This window comes from Hemitrygon akajei, chromosome 20 (assembly GCF_048418815.1).
Source record: "Hemitrygon akajei chromosome 20, sHemAka1.3, whole genome shotgun sequence".
Taxonomy (NCBI): Eukaryota; Metazoa; Chordata; class Chondrichthyes; order Myliobatiformes; family Dasyatidae; genus Hemitrygon; species Hemitrygon akajei.
The window spans coordinates 35,773,482-35,794,555 of NC_133143.1; the positions used below are offsets into that span (position 1 = coordinate 35,773,482).

The 21,074-nt window shown below is 39.9% G+C and overlaps 1 protein-coding gene across 2 annotated transcripts in view; it reads left to right on the forward strand.

Annotated features, from left to right (window-relative positions):
• Positions 1 to 1,161: 1,161 nt before the first annotated feature.
• The window catches only part of plekhg4b (pleckstrin homology domain containing, family G (with RhoGef domain) member 4B), a 300,679-nt gene continuing 280,766 nt past the window's right edge, over positions 1,162 to 21,074 (forward strand). For both annotated transcript variants that reach the window (XM_073024173.1, XM_073024175.1), the window contains exon 1: positions 1,162 to 1,321. Coding sequence is in view for 1 of the 2 variants with exons in the window: in XM_073024175.1 (XP_072880276.1) it covers positions 1,310 to 1,321 (12 nt within the window). In the remaining variant the exon portion in view is untranslated. The remainder of the gene's footprint in view (positions 1,322 to 21,074) is intronic.

Consider the following 21,074-nt stretch of genomic DNA (forward strand, 5'->3'; position numbering starts at 1 on the left):
CCATTGATACTGCCTGACCTGCGGCGTTCTTCCAGCGTTTTGTGTATGTTACTCTGGAAGAATGCCATTGTGTTTGGACTCCCTTCTCTGGCTGGAGAGCCAGTGGGGCCACTACTGAAATACCCAATATAGCATTGAAGGTCAGCATTGATCATTGTGCTGAAACAACTTGCCCTGTCAATTGCAATTTTTATCCTTATTGAATATGATGAGCTCTTTCCCCACTGTCTCTCCAAAAAAAAATTGACCAGTCACTAAAAATAATGCAGGTGCAGGTGTTTCCCCCGTTATTTAGAATTGCTCTCCTGTGCGTAGTCCGTACCAATGTTAGTTTGAAGTCTATTTCTCCACTGTATTAACAGGTTGCTACCCTCATAACTGCTGAATGAAGTCACCTTCCTAACAACTCCAACAACCCTCAATAGTGGAAAAGGTCATTACAGGGATTGGGCTGAGATGTAGGATTAAACTAAGTTTCTCTTTTTGGCTGGCATAAACACAACGGGCCGAACAGTCATCACCTACTCTGTAAATTTGCGATTCCGAGATTAATCCTCTGGAACTAGCGCTGCCTTCTTGATGTTTTCTCCCCACCGGATCACACCAGTATTTTTTTCTCCAAAATTCCAAAAATCTCATTGCATCTTCGGCTTTTACTATCAAAAATTAGCATTTATATTACAACATTTTGCTATGTCAATATAAGTAAATTTAAATCTGCTAAATGAAAGCATTTTTTCTGCATCTACACTATTATCATTTTTAAAGATTTTAAAACTGGACTGCTGAGCAGTCTCTCAAAAGCATAAAGCACCCAGGCAGCAAGCAACTAACAAAAGTTCAATAATCTTGTAGTTTCATCCTGATTCATCTCCAGATCTGAATCGTTTCCACATTATACGTGCAGAGGTGCAACCTTCCTAATGTGAGATGTCCTTAGCCATGCAATTCTGTATATTCGCCTTGTTAGAGTTGGTGCTTATTGAAAGGAATCTGACTCAGTGAAAAAGATTTGCATACGGATGGAATTACAAGACAGGCTTTTGGCATAACACATGGAGGAGGGTAGGAGCTCATGCAAATGACTAGCTGAAGGAAGGCCATCTGCATCACTCCCTAATAGTCAGCAAACACAAGCCTTATTTCCTGCTTGGTATTCATCAAGTCACTGTGTTTGAATAATAGTGAGAGTTACCTGCCGCTGAAGGGAGTCACTGCAGAATCTGCAATCATGGTTGAACATGCCTGTTAGTGAAAAGTGAACTTCCATTCTTTGTGTTTTGCTTTTGAACTGAGTTACTAAAGTTGGATGGAATGCAAGGTAAGAGTAAAAAAAAACTTATGCTTGTGAAGAATAAATTCCTGATGATGCTCTTCCAGTAAAATGTGAATGTTTTGGGTGGCTGGATTTTCTTTGCTGCTTAGTTCAAAATATGAAAAATTGAAAGAATTTGTGAATAGATCTGTTCAAAGACAAAGTTTTCGGAGGCATCTTTTCTAAACCAAAGCAATGTTCATGATGTCACATTTTTGCAGAAGAGGAATACATACAAAGTAAGTTTTAGAACTTGTTGAATAACTTTGTTGTTCTCTGCCTGTTTTTGTCATAATCCACTCTCTGATCACCACTTGTGTCTGCAGCCTGTTAGCAGCTAACAGGGCAGATTTGCAAACTTGGAGGAGGTGATTCCTTATTGATTGACTATGGTCCCTTCGTAAATTCATTCTTCAACCCTCTTTGTAACATACGAGGTTTTAATCAGGTTTTTTGTAGTGTTGTGTGGACACAGTTTCTTAAAGGAAATAAAGGCTATGGAGATGTTACAGAGCAGTGTCAAAATATATCATGTGGAAACCTCTCTCCCGAGCACTCCCTGCAAATGGAAATTCAACTAAAGAAATGGATTACAAAGGAACAGTTAACTTGATTGACCATCATTTAGCTTGTCAGAAAATTAAGTTACTTAAAGAATACAACAATGAAATCAAAGTTGGACTTGACATAATCGTGTGTAATTGTTTAAAAATGAGTATATAGTTTAAACTGCTTTTCTATTAATCTTTCACTTAACCACAGTTGTAAATCTCTATTTAATGTTTAGAAATCGATTAATAATTTACTAGGTAAAAAGAAAAAATATTAAACCATGGAATGACTGTTGTCAATGGATTTTACATTCTGAGTTTACTGGTTTTGAATGTGTTAAGTGCTTAAAATGGGCCAATCTCTGTAATTTAGCAGAAGGGTATAGGATTTCCTTCTCCTTGCTCCACATCTCCTCATTGAGCTGATTGCCAATGATATTGCTGGGCAAAGTTTCTGAACACAGGGGCTCAGAGCAATTGGTTTATAACAGGATTGGCTGAGAGCTCTTTTGTGTTGGTGCATTGATATGGAAAAAGGTTTGGAAGAAGATAAGTGTAAGAAAAGGCAATTTGTGCACAATTTAAATAGGATTTTTGTATTTAAAATAACGGTTGAAGGCCTGGAATATGAATCCAAGAAAACGAGTAATGCAAAGAGGGTTAGAATTTTAATGAAGTTAAACATGTAAATAAATGTGATATATACAAGCAATATTTTTCCATACTTATTTGTATCTGAACTCTGATTATACACCACTCTGATTGTCCCTTAACAGAAAAGGCCTAGGTAGGTCACCCAATCATATCAAGCTGGTGCATATTGTAGCAGGAAGAACCCTTTCACTTTCCCTAGGGAAAATATGCATGGAAATAAATTAAGGGCTTAATCCCAAGAATGAATTAAAGAAAAACACAGTTCTCAATGTTAAATGTGCACAGATTCTTAAAGAGATTCTGCTCTTAGAATGTCAACAAGAATGGTTACTAAGGCACAAGAATAAGCAGGACAGAGACAGGAATGTGGCAAGGCAGAGGGAGCATGAAGGGCAAAAAAAACCAAACCTGGGATGAGAACCAACAATGGCTGTGTTTACAATTTTGGTTCAATATTCATACGCAGCAATTGATTTCATGTGGATATAAATACTTTGAATGAATTGCCTTCATTGTTTTCACTCAATTTTTGGTAGCTAGGTGACCATCATTTATTCCCAATCTCTTGGGAGGGTGTCATCTTTAAGTTTCCCAGTCTTTCTGGTGAAGGTACTTGCACAATGTTGGAAGGAGAATTGGAGAAACAGCTGTGAATTGCCAATTGGATGGTGTGTTGCTCAGAGCAGAACTTCCATGCAGTGCTATTTTACTGTGATTGCTCATAGTGATGGAGGTCATGGCTTGTGAGGTGCTGTTGGAATAGATTATGCAAGTAACAGTGATACATTTTGTGGATAATACACATTGTGTGCCAACACTGTGTGGTGGAGAGAGTGGCAATCAGATAGACTGTTTTCTACGGGGCAGTACTATGTCACTTGAGATTTGTTGCATCTGCCTCCATCCAAGCAGGTTAAAAGTATTTCTTCATTCTCTTGACTTGCAGATGATGTAGGGGGATGTGGGGGTGGTATTAAGAGGTGAATCACCCCGTGCAGGATATTTAATCTTTGATCTGCTTGTGTAGCCACAGTAATGGTGTGTCTGGTCCAGTTGAGCTTCTGGGCAATGATAATTTTCAGGATGTTGGTGACGGCTAAGCTCTGGTACTGCTATTGAATCTGTTAAGTATTTAGACTGTCTTTTTAGAGCTGGATATTTTCATTGTCAATGTACACTGCAGCTTCAGACATTATGATAAAAGAAAGGTCATCAATGAAACAGTTGAATTTTCTAGGCTTAGAACAGTCCTCTGAGGAATTACAGCAGCAAAAGCCCAAGGCAGGAATGATTAATCTTTGATAAATATTATTATCTTCTTTTGTGCATGATATGCTTCCAGCCACAGGAGTACTTTCCTCTGATGCACACTTGGCTAAATGTTCTCACCAGCAGTTGCTTGCATTTCACCTCTGCAATTCAACACTTGCTTGGCAATAGTGTTCCTGTATGTGATAGTCCTTGAGACACTTAGATTGATTTTTTTATTTAAATAAACAACTTTGTCACATACTCAAAATGTTGGAGAAGCTCAGCCAGACAGGCAGCATCTATGGAGGGGAATAACATCCTATTATCTCCTTGTATGTTACAACAATGTGCATCAAAGCATTTGCAAGTTTAATAAGAAATGGTGTCTATCTGTTGATGTCTACTAGAGATGGTATTTGTATTCAGTATATATCCTGTTCTTTTGCATTTGGAATTTCAGTGCAAGTAGTTAGCATAACATGATTGCTGGGTGCATTGTAACAACTCACTATGGCTTTACTCCACCAACTCCCAAATTTGCAGCCCTCATTGTCATGAAAGACAAGAACTGCAGGTGCACAAGAACATTTTCACATCTAATCACCCTTCCCTTCTTGCATATTGTTATGTTTTATAACCCCAAAACATAAAACTAATTTAAAGCAAAAACATGGAGGCAGGAATGTGTGTCTTAGTTTCATTTTTACTTTAAGCAAGGCACGCACATATGACGTGGTGGTGTGATGATGTATGCCATTCACGTACTTTTACATATAACCTGTAATGAATTATTTAAACAATAAAGAATGCTTCATCAAACAATATTTACAATATTACTCAAATATCACTGAAGTATATCACACAATACATACCATCCCAATCTAAGGACTTAATTGTATCCTGGAACTCCCAACTGAACAGCAGTGTGCAGACCACAATGTTTCTAGGAGTCCTCTCGCCGCTACCTCTTGAGGCTCATCTGTGTTGCAGTCCTCTTAAAGAGTTATCTGATGGTGAGCAAGCAAGGAAGTTGTCAGCAAGTTGGCCACCTCCTGTCCTGTAATGATTCTAGAATTCTATAATGAAAGTACCTCCAAGAATGCAGAGTTTATCTGCTGGGAACACATGGCTAGACTTTGTCCTCTAGTTTGGGCTTTGGATACACAACCTCCTGATTCTAAAGCTCAGACATAAGCTGTCACTGAACCTTGAAATTTTGGGTTTTAGGTTTCAAGCTTATTTAATTTTTTAACATAAAGGGAAATGTGGGTCAGTTGTTTTAATGTGTTTCCCCTTGAATGGCATTACCACTGTAAGTTTTTATGGGATGGTCAGAAAGAAAGCTTTCCTTTATGGCTACATCAAAGAAGCAGAGAGCAGAAGGGACTTTGACAAACAATCACTTCATTTTCATCACACACTTTCCACTTGATTAAACCCAAAGTTTTCTTGTGGGAGTGTGGAGGGAAAGAAATGGCTGAGTAGTTTTCAAGTGCAGTGCCAAAAAAAATTACAGCCTCTATTTTCACCGCAGCAAGAACCTAACGCCAAGAGCTGGGTAACTTTATTGCATATTGTTTGGTCAGTTGTTGATTTAATAACAAAGTTATGTTGCTATACTGACACCAATCAAGCGATGAAGAAGATATGACGAGAAGGGAGCGGGATTGACATTTCATCTTCTTTAGTGTGCTTATTCCATTTTCATTTGTATGTAGAGGATTTAACCATTCTATGTTAGCAAGCTTCTATAAACTCAGGAATAAAGGTAAATCATAAAAATAAAACAAGGAAAATTTCTTCCAGAGCTTTCTGGGGGAAATGGGAGCTTCAGGGATTAATTGGATAACTCTTTTAAAGAGCTGGTACTGACATGTTAGACTCAATGGTTGTCTCCTGTGATTTGTGATTGTAACACTTGCTAGTGAATTTAAATAAAAAGAGGCTTTATTTGTAAACTTTGGGATGTGCACTCGCCTACCTGGTGGAAGATTTCCATTTCCTTTATTCTGCATGGCAGGCCTTGTTGCCTTTTGTTTTGGGCAGTGTGGGGTTAAAACAGAATGGTAGCTTGGCCTGGTTTGAGTACAGATGTGGGCTCAAAGAACTGAGTAGTATGATGCCATACTGTTTCTCAGTAGATTAAAGGAGAGATTTTCTCCTATGTGGCTTTCTCAGTATTTTGCTGTAATCTGATCAGCAGGGTCACTTATAGCTCTGATGGTATTCCTGGCACAGTCCCAGGAATCAGTAGTTGATGATTCTTGTACAACATTGAGGTGCTGCCATGCAATTGAAGTCTTGCCTTTTGATGATGAGCCTATTCACAGATATCTGCCTATTTTGCATTGCCATTTATTAATTGGGTCCAGTTATGTATAAATTGACTGCTCTGTTTAATCAAAACTGCAACTCTCCAAACCCACTCCATTGACTATAATATGCTTTGGGAATTCCAGGGATCTTGGAATGTGCCGGGTGAATACAATTTATTTTATTATGTGTATTTCTAGCAACAATCAAATAAAAGCAGTGATCCAGCTAAATAAAAAGCCTTTACAGAGAAAATAGAGCATCAGAGTTTGTTCCAAACGGATAATGTATCCTTTACCTGAAGCTGATATCCTTACTGTCCAAAAATATCCAATCTAACCTTGAATATAATTGATGGCTGAGCACGCATTTGCTCCAGCGTCCAAAATTCCAAAAAACACAATTCTCTGAGCAAAAATTTCTCCTGGTCTCAGTGCCAATTTACCAACCTTCAAAGTTACAGGTGAATTCAATCCTGTTATTCATTGAGGTTTTAATTTTTAAAAAATTGTTCTTCATATTTATTGTGTTTTTTTTGTGTTGGATTGGATCCAGAGTAACAATCATTCATTCTCCTTTACACTCGTTGTACTGAAGAATGACAATAAATGATCTTGAATCTCTTAACGTATGTCAACAATGCTGTCCTGCTGCAGATAACGACCTCGGATCAGTTAACTGTCAAGTTCCCTCAGAATCTTAGTTTGGACGAGATTATCATTCATTTTTCTTAACTCCAGGCAGTATGGCTGTGAGCTAGTCAATCTCTGATTAGAAGGAAATCTCATGAATCTCCACTGCACAGACTCCAAGCCATGTATCCTACCTACAGTACTCTATGTGTGGTCTTGCAAAAGTCTGAGCAACTAGAGTGAGAGATCCTTTTCACTTGTTCTTTACCTTCCTCATAATAAAGATTAATATATGACTTCCCAACAGCTTGCTGCACAGGCATTAACCACAACAGATCGATTTATAACAGAACTTGCAAATTCCTACGTACACTGACATGTATTAATTGACACCACTTAAGCAGAAATATTTATCTGTTTTTCCTTACAGTATAGACAGCAGAATACACTCAATAAAGAATGTTTGCATGGTGGTCAGTCCTATCAAATGTATCAGTGACAGGTTAGAAAGGACACATGAGTTGGAGGAACTCAGCAGGTGAGGCAGCATTTTCGGAGGGAAATGAACAGTTGATGTTTTGGGTCAAGACCCTCCATTGGGATAGAAAAGAAAGGGGAGATGATAAATAGTGTAAAAAGTTGGGGGGATGGGGTAGAGCAAAATCTGGCAGGTAATAGGGAGAATCTAGGTGACAGAGGAGGAGAGTGGGAATGATGTAAGAAGCTGGGCAGTGATAGATGGAAGTAACAAAGGTCTGAAGAAGATGGATTCTGATAAGAGAAGACAGTGGACCAGGAAATAAAGGATTGGAGAAGGAACAGGGAACTAGTTGGAGAAGTAATGGGAAGATGGGGACCAGTGGGATCAGATGAAAATAATAGAAGGCACAGAGGGGTGTGGTTACCTGAAGTTAGTGAAATTGATGTTCATGCCTTCAGGCCTGAGGCTGCCAATGCAGAATATGACGTGCTGTTCCTAGTCTCATTTCAGCAGTGCATGAGGTATTTCTCCAGATTTCCAGTATTTCTAATTTATTGTGTCTCCAGGTTTATGCCTAGTGAGGGTTTTATCACCACCTGCTGAAAATCCTGAAAGGCAGGTACTGTATGTCCTGCAGGATTTGGCTAGCTTCAGGAATGGCTGCTCCACTAGCCATTGCTAGAGACAGACACGGAGGTATCCCATCCAGAATACTCTGTGTGTCCTTCCCATGCTTTCAAGTGTTCAATGTGTTGGAAAACTGATTCATCAGTCGAGGGAGGTTGGTAGGCGGCATTCAGGAAGTGGTTCCCTAGACTCTATTTGACTTGATCCATGAGAATTTTTGGGGACCTGGAGTCAGTATTAATGATTTTCATGGTCCCTTCCTCACACCTGTATATTACCTTGCTGCTACATTTGGTGCAGCAGTGCTGATGGTGGGACATAATGATGGAGAAGTCTAACATGTTAGGTGCCTGGTGTGATACAACTAAGTTCATTGTTCAAAGTAAATTTATTATCGAAGTACATATACGTCAAAGACATTCACTGTAAGTACAAAGAAACACAACAAAATCAATGAAAAACTGTGCACAAACTAAGACAAACAAACAACCAGTATGTAAAGGCAAAGTCATAATAGAAAGAAAACAAAAATTATAATAATAAATAAGTAAGAAATATTAAGAACAAGAAAACTTCAAAGTGATTCCATTGGAATTCAGTTCAGTGTTGGGACGAGTGAAGTTATCCACTCTATTTCAGGAGCCTGATGGTTGAGCGGTAATAACTCTTCCTGAACTTGGTGCTCTGGCACAATTTATGCCCATTTGTACGCCAGTGCCCAGATATTCGTGAGCAGTCATTTGTGAGGTCAACTGGGAGTGACCTTGCCATGTCTGTATTCCATGCCTTGGTGGATTCAAAGTGGTGTGACAAATTCCACTCTAACTGTGTTTTACATGACTGAGTGACTTACAAGGCCATTTCAGGGGCAGGAAAGAGGCCACACGTAGTCTGAGCCTGAAAAGGTAAATACACCAAATAATTTCCTGATGAGTGCAGATTGTTTTTATGACATGATTACTGTGACTAGTTATGCTTAACTCCATTCAATTAACTGTATTTACATTCCTACGGTAAAATTTGCATTATTGTGTCTGGATTGTTAGTCTGCTCTGGAGAACTAATCCCACAATATAGTTTTGTTTCGATTCCTCTTAAATCTTTCAACTACCAATTAAATCTAATCTCGATTTCTGTTACGGACAGCTGGTTTAGCCATTTCTTTCATGGTCCTTTCTACTCCTGTGATTTTCTCTTACTCATTCTATACATCACTCAGATCTACTTATGATTAAAGAGAATAAATATAGACAAGACACAGTTTGATTTGGCAATTTAACTGCATGCTTGGCACAACCAATGCATTTTAGTTCTATTCCAACTGAAAAGCAATGTAGGATGCATAAACTGCTTCTCATGAATAGGAAGAGGGTCACATTAGAAGAACAAAAGGCTGTGTTAATGGTATGTTATTGTGATGTCAAATTTCTTTGTTACTGCATCTTTTCATGATAGACCATCCCACCCCCATTGCTATTGCCATGCACTGACTTTTGTTCTTTGCTTCTCATTTTAAACTTCGTGGGAATGATGGCTTCTTTGCATTAATTATAACAGGAAAACCAATGAGTCACTCATGTACCTGCAGAACTTTTATTTAGAGCTTTTAAAAGTAGAATTATGTAGATCAAAAAGTGAGCCTGCATATAATATTGGGGGAAAACTACACTCAGTAGCTATAAAATGGTCATCTCTTTTTTCCAGTCGTGATGAAGGGGCTCAGCCCGAAACGTTGACTGTTTAGTCTTTTCTGTAGGTGCAGCCTGGCCTGCTGAGTTCCTGCAGCATTTTGTGCGTGCTGCTGTTGCTTGGATTTCCAGCATCAGCAGATTTTCTCTCGATTGTGATTGGAATCCATGTGTCAGTTCTTTGTAACTGAACCTGAACTCTAACTATAATCTTGATGCATGATCTCAATCCAAAACATCAACAGATACCTTTTATCTCCTCAGGTGCTGCTTGACGTGTTGACTCCTTTCTGCTTCCTGCTTTTTTAAATTCCTGCATCTTTTGTCCTTCCTGCAGCTTGTCCTTTGAGCATTGCAACCACTCTTCAGCTCTCTTCAGCTTTTAGCAATCCACAGATCACTGGCAGGGTCCACTGAATGGAAAAAAAAGGATACGGGTAAACCGTGTGCTTTGATGCATCGCCTTACAAATCAGTTATGTGCCCGCTGTAGAAGAGTGAACCAGGAGTTGGCATTGTGGACTATCTCTTCCAAAAAGGCATTCAGACAAGTACTTGATATTTATAGCTATCCAAAGTCTAAGTGTTTGACTTTACTGGCCCTGGCACATTAAAAGTATGTTCAGGGTTGAAATTCTCAGTCACTCAACCTGAATGTGCTGTAACATAGACACTGTACTACATACTTCTCACGCAGATCTTCTGACACTGGAATACTAAAATGTACATTTTTTTAAAGAAATCCTTTATTCTGTCCTCAGTATAAACTTGTATTTCTCTTCCCCTGTACCTTTCAGTACTCAGCAAACTGAGCTCAGAAGGTGCTTGATATGTTGATGTAGAGAATCTTGTCTGGGACTTTGGGAGGCACTACACAACATAATATCTGTTAGGATTTAATTAAATATTATGAACAATTGGGATGTGTTTGGAATTTTTCAAAGCCTGTACATTGACAACAGTTGCACCATGCACGTGGAGTCTTCTGCCCAAGTTATAACTCCAAGTTTGTGATTGCCCTCCACCAGTGCTAAGATCTGCTGACTTAACTCAATGTCCACTCTTCACCCATTTTCCAAATTCTGCAGTGTGCTCCCATCGTCAGTTATAGATCATTTGCAGTCCCTGACTGATTTCACTTCTTCCTCCACAATTGATCTTTCCTGACTATTGACTTCACATTTTTTTCACACATCCGGCAAAGCTTTTAGTTTCTCCTCACAAACTTAACTTTAAAAAAAAATTAAAACCAATTTTTCCTCTCCCGATGATGTGGTAACCATCAGCCACCTCCCCCTCCACACCCACACCATGATTTCCTTCCTCATTCCTTGTTTCTGTACACTGTCTTCTCAGTCCAGCTGAAGGGTCCCTACCAGAAACATCGATTGTTTCTCTCCAAAGATGCTGCCTGACCCACTGAGATTCCCCAGAGCTTGGTGTGTTGCTCTGGATTCCAGCGTCTGCAGAATCTTGTGCTCCGGCTTAATGCACAGGAAGGAAATGTCTTTGACTGTGTAAAGTGCATTTGGTAGTGCATTGTTCTGATTCAGTCATCTATTGCACTGATTCAGTAGTGCATTGCCCTGTAGATTCTCACAGCTGGGAGCCATTGAAAAAATATTGGTTAATAAACTTTTTAACATGTCCAAACAGCTGCCTTCAGCTTCCAGGCAGATGTCCCTATGTATCAGGAGAAAAATAAATGAGGCTTCATAAAAATAAGACCGAGTCATAGATCTCTTCAGGAATTTTGGGGAAAAAGCCCTTCATCTGAAGAAAGGTTATAGTGGGCTATCGTGTTCTATGACTCATTGTATAACTGCGACCAGTTTGCCTCGTTGAGGCCAATAATGATGCTATTAAGGAGAAGCTGGATGTTCAGGAACAGCAAGGTAATGCTCATGGACTGTCCAAAAATCTGATGGTAGAGGGAGAAGCTGTTCCTAAAATGCTGAATGTGAGTCTTCAGGCTCCTGTACCTCCTCTGCAAAGGTAATAATGTGAAAGAGGGTACGTCCCAGATGGTGAGTGTCCTTAATGAAGGATACCACATTCATGAGGCACTGACTTTTGAAGATGTCCTTTTTGTCCTTTTCTACCAACTCATAATGATGTGCCTTCTTCATGATTGCATCAATGTGTTGAGTCCAAGTTCAATCCTTTGAGGTGTTGACTCCCAGGAAACTGAAGCTGCTCACCCTTTCCAGTGCTGATCTTACTGATGTTGACTTGTTGTATCATGACTGAACCAGCTGATCTATCTTACTCCTGTACACTTCCTTGTCACCAGCTGAGATTCTGCTAGTAACACTGATGTCATTGGCAAAATTATAGATGGGTTTGAGCTGTGCTTAGCACCTCAGTCATGATTGTAGAGAGAGTAGAGCAGTGGCCTCAGCCTGGATGGTTGAGGTGTGCTTGAGTTGATTATAAGTGATAAAGATATGTTATTTCCATTCCATACAGACTATGGTCTCCTGATGAGGAAGTCAAGGATCCAGTTGCAGAGGGAGCTACAGATGTCTTGGCTTTGAAGCTTGTTGATTAGCAGAGAGAGGATGATGATGTTGAATGCTGAGCTATAATTGATAAACAGCAACTTTGTGTATGCATTGCTGTTGTCCAAGTGGTCGAAGACCGAGTGTAGACCCAATGATATTGCATTCACTGTAGACCTCTTGTAGTGGTAGGCACATTGCAGTAGATCCAGGTCCTTGCTCAGGCAGGAGTTAATTCTCGTCACGATCAACCTCTCAAAGCATTTGATCACAGCAGATGTGAGTGTTAGCAGACAATAGTCATTGAGACAGCTCACCTTCCTCTTCTTGGGCACCAATATGATTGTCCTTTTGAAGCAGATGGGAACCTTCAAAGGCAGCAGTAAGAGTCTGAAGATGTCCTTGAACACTCCAGCCAGTTAGTCAGTACAGGTTTGGCTTTGCCAGGTACACAATCAGGGCCTTGCGAGGTTTCACCCTCTTGAAGGAAGTCTCATGTTGGCCTCTGGGCCAGAGACCACAGGATTGTTGGATGCTGTGGGGATTTGTGCATGCTATCCCTATCAAAGCATGAGAGGTGCAGAATGTACCCTTTCTGTCCTTCTCTGACTTGCTCTCCTTATAGTCAGCCCTTACCTCTGACCACATTTATCATCACCTATCCTAAAATCGTCTTTTTGTGGCTTGGAACACAATTTTGTTCATAACTCTATGATACATCTTGAGAGTTAATGACTCTATATATACCTGTTGTCTTGTGAGAGTTAAAGTAATTTATTTGTAGTTTAATTTGCAAGTTTTGAGGATCCGTCTATCAAAGGTTGGTTCTGACTGTTGGAGGAAGGCAGGGTTCTCATTCTGTGAGCACTGAGTTCCCAAAAGGAGTCTCACAATGAAGATTATTCAGCTGATGCCATTTATCACATAGGTTTATTTTAGTTTTAAGGTCTGTCAATGACTGACATTGTAAACTGTGTTAGTACAGGCGGAACCCACTCTGTATGGATAAGGGATTTTCATTATCCGGACTGGGTCAGATTATTTTAAAGTGCAGTTTACACAGTTGTGACATTGATTGTCTGCACTAAACTTTGCTGTCACAGTTAATGCATGGCAAATATTTTTGCCGGATAGCAACTGCTTGCCAAAGGTCACGGGAAGGTCATTTCTGTGAGGAGACACCCTTGTAGTGTGGAGAGCACAATCTGAGCAATTATTTTGTTTGCTGTGCATTTTGCACATTCTGTTTTGAGATGGGCCCATGGCATAACCCCAGCATAGTGCTGCCATTTATCAGCTCACTTGAGCAGTGACACTGTCTGACAGGGACAGCAGTCTCGGCAGCTGGAAGAGTGAAGGAAAACTGACAGGCTTGCACACCCACTCTCCACACAGCTTAATAAGCTCCTTTCATTCAACAGAAGAGCCATGGTTTTCTGTGATGACTGCTGGTTGCTATGATTGTTTCATCAGCTCCTGACTGCTGGGACATGTGGAGAAATTTCCGCAGGTCAGTCAATCGAATTGAGCATTGCCAGTGAGATCTAAATCCACGTACAATGTACGATGCATTTTATATCTGTGCAGAGGTAAATATGCATATGAAAATCACACTAATTAGACAGGTGAAAAACACAGAGGAACAACAGGGTGCAGAGTGTAGGCATCTGTCCCAGTTTGTGGATGTGTGCAGATCGGTGAATCAGAAGTCACGATGAACAAATTCTGTTCTGACATCTAATTTTGTTATGTAAAAGGAACGACACGTATATCAATGTGGGTAGGTGATATCCAGGGCTGTAGCTCAATCTTTACTCCCACCCAGTGGGTGTTAGTTGTGCACGAGTCTTCATGGACAGTTTCATTTGGAAAGCCTTCATCGCTCCACTCACTTTCATCCATGTGCAAGTATTTTTTTTAGTTGAAGTGACTGGATGTTAAAGGGATCAGCAGAGTTTTACTTTTTGCACTTTGTGTTGAACGTACACTGCAACCAGGATGATGGTGGAAAACTCCCTCGGCAGTTAAGATGGTTGACATTTGGCCACCAGATGATTCAGGCTGTGGGAGCAGGACTGAGGCAGAACTGCTTATGATCAATTAATGATGAAGCAAGCTCCACTGCCTCTGCCTTTAGCTGATACCTCTGTCCAGTGTTTGTGGTGGAATGAGAAGCCCTTGGCTAAAGTGCTGTGTCTGGAGTGCTAAGGGTGAGCCACGTCTTTGTGAAGCAAAGTACACAACACTCCCTGATGTCCCACTGGTACTGCAGTCCTGCTCTGTTGTCTGTGCAATCCTTTTAATTTCTTGACAACAACGTTTCATCCCACGTTACTCATTGGATATATAACTTTTGTTTCTTGAGCTTTTGGTTAAACCCATAATATAGAAAAGGCTGAAGGATAATACAGGACGTAAACTGCCCTGTTAATGGCAGGACCCTTAACAGAGAGATCCTGGGTCTAAGTCCGTTGCTACCTGAAAGTGGCCATGCGAGTAGATAGGATGACAAAGAAAGTGCATAGCATACTTGCCATCATTTGTAGGCATTTTGAGTTACGAGAAAGCAAGTCGTGTTGCAATTATATAAAACTTCGGTTAGGCCACACCAATATGCAAATCTGGTCGCCCCATTGCAGGAGGCATGCAGAGAAATTGAAAATACAGGTTTCCCCTACCAGCCGAAGGTAGAGCGTTCCTATGAAATGGTTCGTAAGCCAGAATGTTGTAAAGTGAATTAGCAAATACCATTAATATGGGAAAAATTTGTGAGCATTCCCAGATCCAAAAAACAACCTACAAAATCATGCCAAAATCACATAAAACCTAAAATAACAGTAACATACAGTAAAAGCAGGAATGATATGATAAATACGCAGCCTATATAAAGTAGAAATACTTTTCTGCAATCATTGCAGCACTGTCTAGCATAGCGAAAATCTCTCTATATAGCGGAAGCTGTCTCACTGGAAGCTCTCTTTCCAGTAACCTTTAAGCTGTGAAGCTGCCAAATCGTACCAAATAACACATAAAAATACACAACCTATATAAACTAGAAATAATGTATGTACAGTGTAGTTTCACTTAACAGAATTGGGAAGACTGCGAGGACACTGATGATGGTGTGTTAGGCTGAATCATCGGAGGTTGGGGTGGTGGGAGGTAGAGGAGACTGGGGTGTCATCTCATCATCGTCTGTTTCCATCAGGGCAGGCAGATCACTAACGTCTTCTATGTCTGCCTGCCTCGATGTCGAAGGTCGAGGTTCGTCGTCTGCCGTGGCTGATGTGGAAGGCTTGAAAAACGACAGTATGCTTGACTGCTTAGCCTTGCGCATTTTTCTATCAGACAGTTCGTTGTAAGCACTCAAACCATCCTGCAAACCCACTCTAAACCTATGTACCCTTTCAAAATTCAAGTCATACTTTTCTGCAATCATTGCAGCGTTGTCAATCGCAGCGAAAATCTCACGCAATTGCTTCACGTTCAGTTCCTGGATGACCTCACTCTCGGGCTGTTATGTATTGCGTTTAGTTTTGATTGTTATCCTTTCCTCTTGCAATTGCGTCAGCTCTTCATCTGTCAGTTTCCCAACAATCCACTCAAGCAATAGAATTTGCATTTTATCCATTATTGGATGCCAACTAAGAGAGACCACTTTGGTATGAGCAGAACCAACAGTAACATCGGCAGCTTTCGAGATTCTTTCTCTCTGCGTATAAATAGTGCGAATGGTGGACGCGGGCAAGTTCAATGCACGGACAATGTCCTTACTTCGTTCACCACGATCGAAACACTTAATTATGTCTAGTTTTACGCTAAGTGTAACACCCTTACGAGCTCTTTTAGGCTTTTCCGATTCCTTAGAACTCATCTTGCTAACAGATGCACAAAATAAATCGACATAAAGCACAGATGCTCACAGGCACGTGTTAAAGCAATGGCGGCTAGAATGCAGTTCCAGGGGAGGAGCTTGACTGCTCGGGGCGCGTGCTGCCCTTTTTCGTAACAGTGAAAACACCTTCTGTTAGCGAAAACAGGTAACTAATGTAGGTCTTTCGTAACAGCGAGGTGTCATAAAGTGAGTGTTCGAAAAAATGGGGACCACCTGTAATACAAGAAAGGGTTATCATGATGCTGATTAGATCAGACGGTGTGAGCTATTAGGAGAGAATGGATAAGCTTGAATTGTTTTCCCGAGAGTGCCAGAGACTGAAGGAAGCCCTGATAGAAGTGTATAAAGTTATGATATGAATAGATAGGATAGACTATTATCAGAATCCTTTTCTCAGGGTGGAAATGTTAGATATTGGAGAGCGTCTATTGAAAGTGACGGGGAAAGTTTAGAGAAGAAATGCTGGACAAGTATTTTTTACACAAGAATAGACTGCCAGGATAGTGGTAAAGTTAGAGACAACAGTGGTGTTTAAGAAGCTTCTAGAATGATGCATAAATGTGCGAAGAATGGAGCGATATGCATCGTGTGCCGGCAGAAGAGATTTGGTTTAATTTGACGTGGTGTTTAGCAGAGATGATGGGTTGAAAGGCCTGTTCCTCTATTGCACTGTTTTTAGGTTCCAATAGCATACACTATGCTACGTCTGATGCTGCAAGAGTTTACACATGGATGCTACTTTAAAATTAATTTGGCACCTGTAATGTCCAAGGTATCTCCTGGACCGCAGTGATGAATTTCAGACACCCTGGGTGTTTGGCTCAGGTACTCTACAAAGCCAGCCCCTGAACCAATAGCCGTGGGTGTGCCATTGAACGAATGCACGTCCCTTCATGTGTTGGCTGACATGGCTGCAGTTCTTGGCTAACTGAAAGGAGCAATGTTGAGGGAAGTGGATGGTAAAATAAGAGATGCCATTAAGAGGTGAGGTATGATGAGAAAGTGGAATGTGAGAAGAGTAGCAGAAACTACTACTTCCCTCTCCGGGTTTTTTTTTAATGAGGTCAAGTTGCTAGCTTGACACTCAACCCTGGCACGGATGGACAGCTTGCCAGGGAGCCGGCCGGATTCAAACTCGGGACCTCTTGCCCCGAAGTCCAGCGCTGATGCCACTACCGGTATAAGAGTGTGGAGTCACATATTGGTCAAGTAGGAATGACAGACCATTCTGTTGATGGTTTCCTGCAGTTAATTGCTCTCAATCTTCTTTTTCCCTATCATCGACAAACTTCTGTGGCACGGTAACACTATTACAGCACTGGCAACCAAGAGTCAATTATGCTACGGTCTGTGAGGAGTTTGTACGTTCTCCCCGTGACCGCATGGGTTTCCTCTGGGTGCTCTGGTTTCCTCCCACATTCCGAAGACATGCAGGTTAGTAAGTTGCAGGCAGGCTCTGAATGGCGCGGAACCATGGTGACATTTGCAGGCTACCCACCTGCAGACAATCCTCGCTATTTTGATTTGATGTAAACAATACATTTCACTCTGTTTTGATATATGTATGAAAAATAAAGTTTATCTTGACTGATACGGGCCGTTGTTGAAATCCATGCGGATATCAAGCATGCTACTCTCAGAGGTTCTTTTCCCTTCTTCAAAAAAAATCAATTAAGTTAACGTGTCAAGAATCACATTCTAAAGATACATGGCTTACTTTCCAGGGAGAAATTACCCTAGTGTGAGTGGAATCCATGAAATACAAGAGATTGTGTTACAGGGAACTGAAGCAGCAGCTCAGAGCTGAGTAACGACATCCTAAGTCAGGAGAGCATATGATACACAATCCCTTCTTTCAACAAATCCTTTTACCAGTTTTATTTTTGACTCCCGAGTTAGGTTGGGTCTTTGGGTTTTATTTGGTTTAACTCCCATTTTGAACAATGGTGTCATATGAGTAGTTGTGGAGCCTGTCACCAAAAATGTGACAGGACCAGCTTCCACTATTACCTGTCAGAATATGCAGTAGAATAATGGTCACTTAAATAACCAACAAAGCCCGGCTCATATATGAGAGAGGGGGAGCAAGAACAAATTGATAAGATAAGTGTAAAAACTGACAAACTGTTTCTTGCTCATTGTATTTTAAATCACTGCCTGTCTTGGGATATCATGTCGACAAATGTTCCAGAATATGATATCTTCTTTGTGTGCTTAGTTGGAAACATTATGAACAAATGGTCGTGTCCCTGTTTGAGTGTATCTTTTCTGACAATAATAGTTTACATTTGTGCAGTGCTTGTACAAAGAACACCGCAAGAGCAGTCACAGCTAAGAGATACTGTATACTCTTAACAAGGTGTTCCATTATTGAACAGTGAACCCTGGCAGTGAGCCTTGGAAAGCTATCCTGAATGCTGCTACTATCGCAACTGAACCGAATCTGCTAAATGTAAATAATACATTTCAATTGAATTCCATTCATTGTACATTCGCAAACAAGAGAAAATCTGCAGGTGGTGGAAATCCAAACAACACACACAAATTGCTGGAGGAACTCAGCAGGCCAGGCAGCCTTTACGGAAATGAGTTAATCAGTTGACGTTTTGGGCTGAGACCCTTCATCAGGACGTTTGGGTGCCATTTTTTGTTCTCAGCCTATAAGAAATCATTTCTAATCATCAGTGTTATGTTTTAATTTGCCAGTTATCAGCTGAGCAAAATCGGCCAATCTTCTTTAAAACGTTTTGGTTTGAGTGTTTTTGTTGCTTTTGGAGATCTGCATCATCACTGTGAATGTAATCATCATTAAAATGGGAATTCTGAAGTGTTTGATCTGTTGTGCTGTAGGCTCAATCCATCTCCATTGACTAAGGACCAAACCATACTACTCATAAAGCAAACATCCCATCCAATCACATGTCTACTCCTTAACCAGGATGACTAACCTACTGCTTCAGTCACTGCCATGGTCTATCTGTTGCTGCAAATTCTTTCTGATGTGACCATTCCCAGTTAATCTTTTTCATCGTTCTCATTCCATAAACTTGGGGTTGCCTAGAGCCATGCATGACCTAACTCACCTTATATTCTGTTTATCACTCATCCACGTGATCACTGAAGGTGTTTGTACATTTTCTCCTATCATTTCTATTTTAAAATCTCACATCCCTGCATGGAGTCGCTGTTGCCTGTCTCAATAATCTCAACATTTACAGTGACAGAGAAATACAAACAGTGGGAGAGTACACAATATCCAACCATATCATCGTGGCTCTCCTCATCTCCTCAACCAATACATGCCACTTCTTTGGAATCCACACAACTGGGGTGGAAAGAGATCATCCTTAACTCCAAGGATTGCTAAAAAGAAGAAACTCTTTCATTTCATTAATCCCTTGAAATCTCTTTGTTCATCCCATTCATCTCCATTAGCATTTTCCTTTTCTCATTTTTTTATTTTTTTATTTTTTTTATTAGTTTTTGAATGCATTTTCTACATTGCTACAGATAGAAAAAAACCCCAAATCAAAATGAAGAAAATTAATACAGTGCAAAAATAAACATACAATAATAATATAATACAAAAAAGATAATTGAGAAAGCACCCAAATTGAAGACATATAAAATTGGTATCCTCCCCAAGCCCCACAACAAAAAAAAACTCCAGACCAACCACAACACAATATAGAGAATATAAATCAGGACATTCAAACCTCCAAAACGGTAAATACACTTAAAAACAGAAGATAATAATGCCTACTACCAAAAAAAAAGAGCTGAAAGCAAGGGACCGAAAAAAAAACCTTAGTTAAGAGGAAAGTTATGAAAGTACTCAATAAAAGGTCCCCAGACCTTATGGAACTTTGTATCCGAATTAAGAACTGAATAATGAATTTTTTCAAGGTCTAAGCAGGACATAATATCATTAAGCCATTGAGCATGTGTGGGCGGGGCAACATCTCTCCATCTAAGGAGGATTAAACGTCTAGACAGAAGAGAAGCAAAAGATAGTATTCGACACTTAGTCGAACTCAAACGTAAATCTGTCTCACCCAAAAAACCAAACAAAGCAATTAAAGGGTTAGGTTCTAAGTGGTGATTCAGAATATAAGATAAAGTTATGAAGACATCTTTCCAAAATTTCTCCAAGCTAGGACAGAACCAGTACATATGAATAAGAGAGGCCTCGCCCCTTTTGCATTTATCACAAAGAGGACTAATATTAGGGTAAAATCGAGATAATTTAGATTTAGACATATGGGCTCTATGAACAATCTTAAACTGTAAAAGGCAATGGCGAGCACAAAGAGAGGTTGAATTAACCGATTTGAGAATCGAGTCCCAAGTCTCATCAGATAAAGAGATATTTAAATCATGCTCCCAAGCCATTCTAATTTTATCCACAGGGGCACGCCGTAAGAATGCTAATTTATCACAAATAAATGATATTAAACCTTTACCCAGTGGATTAATAGAAAGAAATAAATCCATAACATTTTTTTCAGGCATTTCAGGTAAGTTAGGAATTAAAGGATTAATAAGGTGTCTAATTTGGAGATATCTAAAAAAATGAGCATTAGGCAGATTGAACTTAACAGAGAGCTGTTGAAAAGATGCGAAGCGATTATCAATAAAAAGATCTTCAAAATGTCTAATGCCCTTCCTATACCAATCATGGAATGTTGAATCATACATAGTAGGTAAAAAAAGGTGATTATGTAAGATAGGACTAGAAAAGGAAAAACCATAGAAACCATAAAATTTCCTAAACTGAGCCCATATTCGCAAAGTGTGTCTAACAAGAGGATTAACAATTAATCTGGACAAACTACTAGGGAGTACAGAGCCAAGAAGTGCAGAAATAGATAAATCTTTAGTGGAACTCAACTCTATTGCCACCCAATTAGGGCACTCGGGTTGGCCATGGAAAAAAGACCAAAAGGTAGCACAACGTTTATTGGCTGCCCAATAATATAAACGAAAGTTAGGTAAGGCCATGCCACCCTCTTTTTTAGATTTTTGAAGATAAACTTTATTAATTCTAGAACGCTTATTCTTCCACAAATATGACAAAATAATAGAGTCTAAGGAATCAAAAAAAGATTTAGGAATAAAAATTGAGATTGATTGAAATAAATATAAAAATTTAGGGAGAACATACATT